Source organism: Sorghum bicolor, chromosome 2 (assembly GCF_000003195.3).
Source record: "Sorghum bicolor cultivar BTx623 chromosome 2, Sorghum_bicolor_NCBIv3, whole genome shotgun sequence".
In the NCBI taxonomy this organism is placed as follows: Eukaryota; Viridiplantae; Streptophyta; class Magnoliopsida; order Poales; family Poaceae; genus Sorghum; species Sorghum bicolor.
This window is the reverse complement of record NC_012871.2, coordinates 21,514,390-21,524,941: the sequence shown is the minus strand read 5'-3', so window position 1 is coordinate 21,524,941 and position 10,552 is coordinate 21,514,390. Positions and strand designations below refer to the sequence as shown.

Sequence of the window (10,552 nt, the reverse complement as noted above, 5' to 3'; positions counted from 1 at the left end):
AAAACATAAGTTAAAAACATTTAAAAAGTGTTACAAGTATTTTTTAAAAAAGTAATAAACTCTAAAAATAATTTAAAATATCTTACTATCTCAATACTTACGCACTTTGCTTAAAATTCTAGGGTGGTCCATGGCTCACACGGACCACCCCGTAGCTGCGCCACTGCCAATAGTTTCTAAATAGTTAGTCGGTCTTCTAAAAATTACTCTCACAGCTCATATAAAGACATCCCCAATGGTTCACAAAGAGCTGATTTAGAAAGAATTTCATTGACTATCAAGAAGAAATATTACATTGCTAGTTTCACACGATCTCCTAGAAACACCTGTTTCGCACCTCACATAACTTTTTTTTTAGTGTTTATTGTTTATTATTTTTATGTTTCGTTTAGCTAGCTACAGACGCCCTAACTCTTTATTACAGTGTTCTTTTTTATTATTTCCAAATTTCATCTAGCTAGCTATTTAGAAGTTACCGCTGTGGACGCCTTAAGTGCGACGTGGACATATAGACGATCCATGGACGTCGGCGTGCCGTGCTGGCACAGGCGCTGTGTGGTGGATTTTGGACATCGTCCGACAAAGACCCTACTAGTTCGCGGAGGTTACATGACATTGTGCCTCACGTGTGGGTGTGGTGGGTGCGCACCAGCCGTCCGTGTGGACTTTGCATTGACGACGAAGCCCAACCAATGGATGGATTAGTCGTTACGTTCTCGCTGCTAATTGGACGATTGATTAGTGCGTGTGCGTCCGTGACTGACCCGCACCCATGGAGTCAAACCTTGCCCCGGTTGTTTGGCTCGGATCGGATGGATGAAATGAAAGATGAGCTGCCTCTGCCTGCATTCTCAGTCTCCATACGCATGGCGTGACGCGCCCGCCCGGCCGGCCGCTCCTTTTCCTTCCACCCATCTCTTCCTTTACTCCAATGAAGCAACACAAGCTGCTGATCCATCGATTGATCCACCAAAAAGCTACGTACTTCTGATCCACCATCGATCACTTCATAATTAGCTACCCTCTTTTCCTTCCTTCAATTCGATTGATCAAGCAGGAAATTAAGCAAAGGCAAAATAAGCAAAAAGATGCAGCGGCAGCAGGACGATGATGACACGGTGCACGCCGCAGCCATCGTTTTGGCCGCCGCCGCGAGATCCACGAGCACAGGCCTCCTGCGCCACCAGCAGCAGCTCGACGACCACGACCACGCCAGCTGCGCCGCTGCGGTACACGTTATATACTTCCTCACGCTACCTGCTTTCTTTTCAGAATTTCTGTTGAGTTTCACAAATCATATCAAGAACACGTGAACATGTCGCAAGAATATACTACTAGATAGGAGTATTGTTTTCTGATCCAACAGTAGCATAGCTAAGCTCATCCATGGCGTGTGTCTAATTCTGAAGGAGTTGTTTGCATGCCTCGTCTTCATGCTTTGGGGTCTTGGAATGACATGTGCAGAAGAAGACGAGATGGTGGTCGCGTCTGAAGTCCAAGCTCAAGTGGTTCCGGCCGCACGGCCACCCGCAGCGCATCGCCGACGCGTCGCGGTCGCCTGAGCCGGGCGCACCACCCTGCGCCGAGCAGGCGGCGGGCAGCTCCAGCATCAACAACTATGCCCGCCACGCGCCGCAGCCTGCGGTGGCCTTCGTGGCGCCGCCGTCGTCGCCCGCCTCGTCCGTGCTCACCTCGGAGTCGCCGTCGCCCGTGGTGCTCCTCAACGCCAACAACGCCTGCAGCAGCAGCTACAGCTCGCCCACGGCCTCCATCTTCGCCATCGGTCCCTACGCCAGGGAGCCGCAGCAGCTGGTGTCGCCGCCGGCCTTCTCCGCGTCCGCGGGCCTCACCGAGCCGTCCACCGCGCCGGTCACGCCTCCGCCGGAGTCCGGCCTCCACCTCCTGGCCACCACGCCGTCGTCGCCCGAGGTCCCCTTCGCCCGCTTCCTATGGTCGTCCGCGGCGGCAGACCAGCAGCCGCACTGCTCGCCAGGCGGCATGGTCACCGAGGGCTTCCTCCACGCCTACCAGCTGCAGCCGGGGAGCCCCGTCCTCGTGTCCCCGGGATCGACCTCATCGTCGCCGCCACCATGGAACATGCAGCAGCAGCACTGGGTGGGAACGCACAGTGATGGTGGGCGCGTCCCCATCAAGGACGAGTCAAAAGATGATGAGGTGGCCACTGGCGGGGGCGAGTTTGTGTTCGGCAGTAACGCGGATGCGGCGGCCGGCGAGCGGTTTGCCGGTGGTGAGGTCGGCGCCCGTGGAGACGCGACTGAGCAGTGGCCTTTCCTCCTTGCTCATACTCATAGTTGACTGACTCTACTCCTCTTACAGATTGAGGATCAAAGGTCCATACATTGCAGACTGATGATTATAGACTGAATTTACTAGATTTACATGATGCCGGCCTGGCCATGACTGAATTCAGCAGATACGATGATGTCCTCGCCGGCGGCGCCCTGCATGGGCGGAAGCAGAGGGGGCACCGCCCACTGGTTGCCGTCGATGTAGGAGACGTCCATGAATGGCGCGGCCTGGCGCTGGTCCAGCTGCCTCGCGTAGGCCACCCTCTGCACGGTGCCACCGCTGGCGCCGGGGCCCGTGCAGTCGTACTCCCCGAAGAACACCGACTGCTGCCTGGCGGGGTCGTTCCAGTCGTTCCATGCCCCGGGCGCGACGACAGCGGAGAGGTACGTCCTGGCGAAGACGACGGTGGCGTAGGGGCCCCACGCCCTGCCCAGCCACACCTGCCCCGTGCCCACGACGGTGCAGCCCACGAACGCGAAGCCCGTCTTCTCGGCCGGCGACGCGCGGCCGTGCGCCGTGACGCTCCCCGTGACGGTGCCGCCCGCGGCGGCGTTGGCGACGGAGCTGATGGTGCAGCCGAGGTAGAGGGAGCGCGCGTTGCCGAAGATGAAGTCGATGGAGCCCTCGACGTAGCAGCCGCGGAACAAGTGGCGGCCCTGCTCGTCCAGCAGTGTGTCCTGCGAGCTGTAGAAGCCGCACCAGTAGAAGGCGGCCTGGTCGCCGGCGACGCGCAGCGCCACCGCCTGGCCGCCCGAGCCCCCCGGGTCCGCGGGGGCAGCCGTGTTCTGGACGCTGACGTTGTAGGCCACGAAGTTGGCGGCGAGGACGGCGACGGTGGCGCTGTAGAAGGTGCCGCCGCTGGAGTTGGCGGTGTCGTTCCAGACGATGGTGGTGTTGAGGTTGCCGCGGCCCTGCAGCGTGACGCCCGTCTTGTTGCTCCACACCACCACCTTCTCCGCGTACACCCCCGCGTCGACGGCGATCAGCGTGCGCGCCGCGGCGTAGTCGGGCACGGCGTCCACGGCCTTCTGCAGTCTGGTGTAGTTGCCGCAGCCCTTGTGGTCGACGGTGAGGACCAGGGTGGCGTTGTGCAGGGACGCCATCTTGGCCACCCACCTGGCCTGGTCGTCGCACGCCCGGCGCCGGTGGTGGTGGTGCCGGCCCTCTTCCGCTTCCGCTTCTGCTTCCGCTTCCGCCCCGGGGGAGGTGTAGGGAGGAGAAGCAGGCTGCCGGAGGTAGAACGATGATCTGGAGGCGAGCAGGACGGCGAGAAGCGCAGAGCAGATGGCCGGTGCTGCCCACCATAACATCAACGGCGCCTTAGCACCAGCTCTGCCTGTGCTTCTTGTTGTACGACGTAAAAGCCTCCTCATTGTCGTGCGTTCTTCAGTTCCACCAGTATACTGAGATTAGCTGCTGATTCTGCTGAGCAGATCGAGCTTCTCGATCATACTGTGTGTAGTAGGTGTCATCCATCATCAGTGGATTTAGCTAGGCTGCAGCTGCACTGCCTTGCGGCTTGGGGTCGTGATGATGAACCATCAGCCATGCGTAACGTAATGTGAGTGCAAAGCAAAACAGATTGTGATTGTCGAGTGCTCTCGTCTGGTAGACAGACATATAAACACATGATGGATGGAGGAGGGGATGGTCGCGGCATTTCCGATTTTCGATCTTGAACCATCTTAGAATAGAAGACATAAAAATAACAGGTTTACACTAGCCAAAATTACTCATCTTTCTTTGTATATCTCTTTGTTTATTTTAGAGTAAAATACACTGGCGGCCCTTTAACTTGTCGCCCTGTGCCACTTTGGTCCATAAACTTGCAAACGCGAAAAAAAGGCCCCTAAACTTGTCAGCATATGTCACTTTGGCCCATGAACTTGCAAACGCGAAAAAGTGCCCCCTGAACTTGTTGATCTGTGCCACTTTGATCCATGAACATGCAAATACGAGAATAACACCGGCTGCATGGCACTGTTCTGCCACGTGGCCGCCTCTGGTAGGCCATGTATGACACCGTTTATGGTGATGATGTCAGCACTTCTTTTTAAATTTACGAAATTGATATATTTTATTCGTAGCGCCAAATATATCAAATAATATATCAATTTTAATCGTTTCTAATGGTGTACTCCGTTTTTTGTTTGAGATAGCTTTGAGGTAAATATTTGGCGCTACGAATAGAACTATCTCAAAATGTTTAAATAAAACTATCTCTCCCTTCTTGCTTAGGCCTTAGGCTATTGTTGAATTGCCTAACCAAAGTCACCTGCTTCTCAATTTGTTCCGCTTTTTCATTCATAGGTTGTAAATTTGTAATTCCTCGTCTTCTGTTCCCTCGTCCTTAGAAGAATCTTCCATCTCATCCTCATAATCAGTATATTTATGTGCTACTCCCTCTGTCCTTGAAAGCTGCAACTTCTAGAGTTGTCCTAAGTTAAACTTTTAAAACTTTGACTGAATGTCTAGAAAAAAACGCTAAGATTTATAGTACCAAATTAATACTATTAGATTTATCATAGAATATATTTTTTATAAGATACTAAATTTATGTCATAGATATTGATGCTCTTTTCTATAAAATTTTGACCAGTATAGATTCTAGAAGTTGAAGCTTTCAGGACATAGGAGTATATCTGCACACACGTCTAACTGAACTAACATCTCGACATACATTTATGGAGAACCACCTTCACCAAAGCAGTCAGACATGTATGGTAACACCTTGTAATCAACTAATATGTGCAAGCCAGTACTCAAGTCTTTCATTGGAGAAAGGTAATATGCAACAATATGCCGTCCATGATAATGCAGTCCTCATGAAGATTTCCAACAGTCTCATGTAGGGACATCCAAATAGCAGCATCTTTTTTTAGAAGCTATAAATCTATAGCACAGCTATAGCGGGTTTTTAACAAAACCATGAAAAATACAAGTAATAATTGATTCATAAAAACATAAGAATCATAAAATTTGGTGGATACAAGTTTCTAAGGCTTTAGGAGTCTAGTAAACGTTACTTAATATGCCATTATATCATGATTCGTGGAACTCGGCGTTCAATTTTTTAGAAGACCAACTTAGCAGCAAAAAAGTAAGAAGATAGTAATTAAAGTTTCACTCTTATAACTAAAACTGAAATAGTGGTGCTATTTCAAAGCTACAACTAAGAAAATCAGCGGTGTTAAAGCGCAATATAACGGTTATATATGACATAGCGGAAAAATAAAATAGCTTAGTGTAGACTCTCTCTAGAAGCTATAGCACTATAGCATGGCTATAACCCACTATTCAAATCCATGTCGTATGGTGTTAGATTCATAAAACAAAATGACATCCCATTGTAGACAAGAACCCATTAGTTACACTGAAAAAGAAAACCAAAGTTTCGCTAGGAAGCTCGTCAAAGCTGAAACTTTGCATTGGCTTCATATCTAGAGCGCTACGGGTGATAGCTCAGGATAAGGTATTCAGATTTGTGATGATCACATTGAGCATGTATGCCTAGGGTTTTGGGTCGGGACAAAGTTAGGGTTTATTTTCTAATTTTTGGAATTTCCAAATATTTGTTTCATTTAAAAAATATAAAATCATTTTTAATCTTGGAAAATATTTCTAAACTTCCAAAAACCTAAGAAAATCCTGTAAGATATATTATAGGACATGATGAATCAAATAAAACAGTTTAAGATCATGAAAATATTTTTTAGAGCAATTAAAAATTTGGATTTTACCCAAGAAAGATGGTAAAAACTTTCAGAAAAATCTGAAAAAAATCCTAGAAAGATAAGACATGTTTAAACGCATTTCAAACTTTTGGCACAGCAGCATGAGTGCAACAATCACAATTTTATATCCTATGATTAATGATTTAATTTAGAATATAATATTTTCCCTAAACTAAAACTTCTAACCCTACTTTCTATACTCTCTACTACGCAATCAACATGATAGATCAAGTAGTACTGATTGGGCAATTTGGCTAGCGATCAACTGGGTGTCTGATTCTGAGAGGTGTATATATGCATGGACCCATGCGATTGTACCCGTCGGTGGGCCCAACTTTAGAAAATAAATCCTCTCCCTACCCTCTTTAGATTTTAGAGTAAAGTTGAAATAATCATTTGATTTGAGAAGTGTTTTTTTTAGAAACAACTAGAAATACTCTTAATATGTTTTTTCCCAGCTCGGCCTACAGGTGTCTGTGGGCCGTGCTGGCCCACTTGATGTTTCTTAGAGTAGGAGGTGATGGACCTGAAACTAAAAGCCACACGCCGCTGCTCTTGAAGGAGGGTTAACTTGAACCGAGTCTGCATGAGCAACATTGAGGGCTCGTTCGTTTTGCCCTCATTTCACTTCAGGAGATCAAAATATAGTACAAATTATCACAAGGTTTCAGGTTGGAATTAATCCCGGCGTCCATTTCCCATGAAACGAACAAGCCCTGATTCTGAGCCTGAAGTGAAGGCGGTAACCGAAACAGGTACTCAAACATGTCCAGGAACGACCAAGTAGCCACGCATGTTTGATCCGTTCCTAGGTGCAAAAAGGAGAGTGAATTTCACAACAAGGATGCCATCATTTCAGAAACCGCCTAACATAGGCATGATGAAAACTTTAGAAAAGCAGAATGTAGAGTTGATTGAATAGTATTATTTTTTCTGTGCATTCAACAGGGGGAAATCCCCACCTGATTTTATTGTATAGAAAGACCCCAAGGTCGAAATCAGAATACAAGAGGTGGAAACCTTTACAAATTGAGAAAATTTCCTATTTAACCCTAAAAATAACGCTTCTTTCCTATTTGACAATTAAATTAAAAATCTTTTCTATATGTCCTCAACTTTAGTTTTTCTTTCGCATTTGACATTTCTGTCAAATCTATGAGCCAACATCCTTATTATCCAAGTGAGGCAATGCGAAAAGACCATAATGCCCTTTTAGTACCATGAGTCATGGCCGTTCCTAACTTCGTCGACTCCCAGGTCGTGGTCGTAAGGGGCGATTCCCTCCCCTGACCCTAGGCCTCGTTTAGATAAAAAAAAAAGGATTCTGAAGCTGTGTTGTAACTAAGGGGATGCAAATGCACCCCTAAAAATTACAAAAACAGTAGATTTGATAAAAAATTTACCATATATGTACCCCTATAGCTCATATATATGTACCTATAAACTAACTACACCCTCTCTGATTTGCTCTAGCTTCGCCACTAACAGGCTGTGGACGTGGTCAGCAGCGAGGACGCATGCGAGGTGGCACATGCCTGCCTCCGCAGGGCCGTGCTAGCTGCTCACCAAGCTAGCCCTTGCCAGGCGCAGCTCTGACAATGTCTCGGTCATCGTCGTCGATCTTCGGAGGAGGAATCATCACTAGTTCTATGCAGTCGCCAGTTAGTACTAGTAGTACAATAGGATGGATGGTGCACCTTGCACAAAAGCATTTCGTAGGTGTGTGCATTAATTGGGGCTTTTTTCTCTTTCTTTTTCATCAACAATTTTTTTTTGTTGTACTCTCCCTGAATCAAGAAGTTCAGAGGAGCACTTAGATTAATTACATTATTTATCTTGAACCTGTGAGTTTTCAAAATAAATATGTTATTGTCATGCTGTATGTCATCTTTTAAAATTAGATATTGTTGGAGACCTATTTTATTGTTGTCATTCATGTACCTTTTTTTAAATCTTGTCATTCATGTACGTAAAGAATTAATTTTGAATAAGTAATTATTTAAGATGATGTTTGTTCCTTTATTTATTTAACACAAGCAACAAGTGGAACACTGCAGTTTAAGATAAAACATTCATAAAAGATAGCGATATCAACAATGTAATACCAGGACCTGTAAAACACCTCTAGGGGTAAAACAGACTTTTCACATAGGACATAACACTGTTAGCAACCCAAACTGACGGAAATGTCAAATAGGAAAGAAAAACTCGAGTTGAGGACATATAAGAAAGAGTTTCAGTTTGAATGCCAAATAGGAAAGAAGCATTATTTTCAGGGTCAAATAGGAAATTTTCTCTTACAAATCATCTACATACTTTGATTCACTATAATCTGAAGATAGGTAGACCAGGTAGTGTTGATTTGCTTCTCTTTTTTCTTGAAGCGAGGGCGCCAAGCAACATCATCAAAGGCACAAGCTTGCAGGACCTGACAAAGGGAGAGGTTCTCATTGCATAATATCAGAGCATTGTGTCACTTCCATAACTGCTAACAGCACAAGGCAAAGAAGTTGTTGTATTGTATCAGAGGAATGGCTAGGATTCTTGGGAGAGACTGCATGTTATGAAGAGTCAGGTCATCGGAGATCACCAGACCCAAAGCATTCTAGAAATCTCTAGCAAAAGGGCAGTGCGACTGTGGTCCGTTGTTTTTTCTGTCACATTGCAGACTTCACAACTGGGAGCCATGACTATTTTTTTCTTGAAAAGGTTTGCTTGACACTGTAATTTGCCTTTTGAGACAAGCCACTTAAAGAACTGAACTCTTGGAGGTGAGGAGTTCCTCCAAAAAAAAATCAGACATCGGATCAACAGGATGTTGCTTAGCCTTGAGAAGATTGTAGATTGAAGAGGAGTCCAATTTGTCATTGCCACAGTCAAATTGAGATTATTGATTGTCATTGCCTGGCATCAGTGTGCAGTCTGTGCCACAATTGGCTATAATTGCTGAAGGTCAGACGCCGCCTGAGAAGTGAGCCTTGGAACAAAAGCGTTATTTAGTTGTGATTGAACAGCTTCCCTAACCGATTCATCTTTCCTTATTGCAGTAACTATAGAGTGCCAGAAATTTGTCAGCTAATGCTTCATCCACGAACCAGACATCATTCCAAAAAGATGTCGTTGCACAATCTTTTATCTCAACTGTGGTCAGAGCTTGTAGAGTGGCAGGATCGATAATAGCGTCTCCTAGTGGTTCCCCTGCAGATCCCCCTGTAGTGTTGCCAGGTTTGCATGGTCCGGCACCTAGGTTCCCCATGCAGAGTTCTTAGAGCAATGCAGTTTGTGAATAAGCTTTAGAAGGAGGCATACATTTTGGGTGTCAAAGTCCTTGATCCCCAGGCCACCAATATCATTTGTGGTGTAGCACTTTTCCCAACCAACAAGGCATCTGTCAGAAGTTGTATGAGCTTGTCCTGCCCAAAGGAAAGCATGCCGTCTCTTGTTGATCTCCTTGATGGTGGTTGGTGGTACATAGAGAGCAGACATGGCGTAGACCAGCTGACTATCTAGCACAGAGTTGATCATAACCACCTGTCCCATGGTGTTAAGTGTTGACGGTCACTAAAATTAATAATCAAATAAACATGAAAAAGGATCAATATGAAACAAACATCTAGAATTAGGGTTTTATCTGACAGAATTCCACGAGCTTTGGTGTTTATCTATTTCTGCAGGGAGTTATCAGAAAATATGGAGAGAAGGCCCACATGTCATGTTTACAACGAGATAATTACGTGCCGCGCAATTTTCCTAAATCTAGAAGGGTCCAGAAGCCACGGGAACGAACGGGAAGCGATTCGGGCTCGGGGGCAGGGCGCCCGCCCACCCCCCTTGGGCGCCCGCCCAGGGTTGGAGTCCAACCATGACTCTGCTTCGGGGCAAGACTCCACCGACCTAAAGGATCAATCTAAACCATACAATCTATGTCGGTTTGATCCAATGGCTCACGATCACTTGAGGGGACTATAAAACCAGACCCCCTGGCCCCTGGAGGAGAGAGGAGAAATCATTATTCAGAGGTAGCCATCAAAGTTAGGGTTTAGAGCTTCTCTCCCACAGAGAATTAGAATTAGCTACTCCCTAATCCTTCAAGTTTAGAGGTTGATTAGATAGCAATTAGAGAAGTAGAGCACTACGCTCTGGATTCGGATCTTCGGTAATAAAGATTGGTATTATTCATATCTTTCTCTAATTCTATTGTTCTAATTGCATTATGTCTTTAATTATTATGTTCTTAGTTTGCTCTAGTTCTATATTTGATATAGTTCTAATTGATAATGAGTTTATGTATAAGTTTGCAAAGCGCTTAGCTCTTGACACGAGGGAGTTAGGTGATAGATCACATGTGAGCGTGGTGCTTAGATGTTATTTATCTGCAAATGTATCCTATTGGCCGAGTCGTGTGGTAGTTCGCGATAGTGACAGCTTCGTTGATTCTTATATAGTCCACCCTCCATTGATAGGACAAGCAGAACCGGTATGTGGAGTAAGTCATGCGATGTTCTGAT

General features: G+C 46.2%; 2 protein-coding genes across 2 annotated transcripts; one reads left to right on the top strand and one right to left on the bottom strand.

Moving 5' to 3' along the window:
• On the top strand, window positions 795-2,399 carry LOC8062571 (uncharacterized protein At1g76660). The gene is made up of 2 exons (XM_002461967.2): window positions 795-1,229; window positions 1,465-2,399. The coding sequence occupies exons 1-2, from the start codon at window positions 1,089-1,091 to the stop codon at window positions 2,314-2,316; spliced, it is 993 nt and encodes a 330-aa protein (XP_002462012.1). The 5' UTR covers window positions 795-1,088; the 3' UTR covers window positions 2,317-2,399.
• LOC8061717 (probable pectinesterase 15) lies at window positions 2,369-4,420 on the bottom strand. The gene has a single exon (XM_002459820.2). The coding sequence runs from the start codon at window positions 3,681-3,683 to the stop codon at window positions 2,397-2,399; it is 1,287 nt and encodes a 428-aa protein (XP_002459865.1). The 5' UTR covers window positions 3,684-4,420; the 3' UTR covers window positions 2,369-2,396.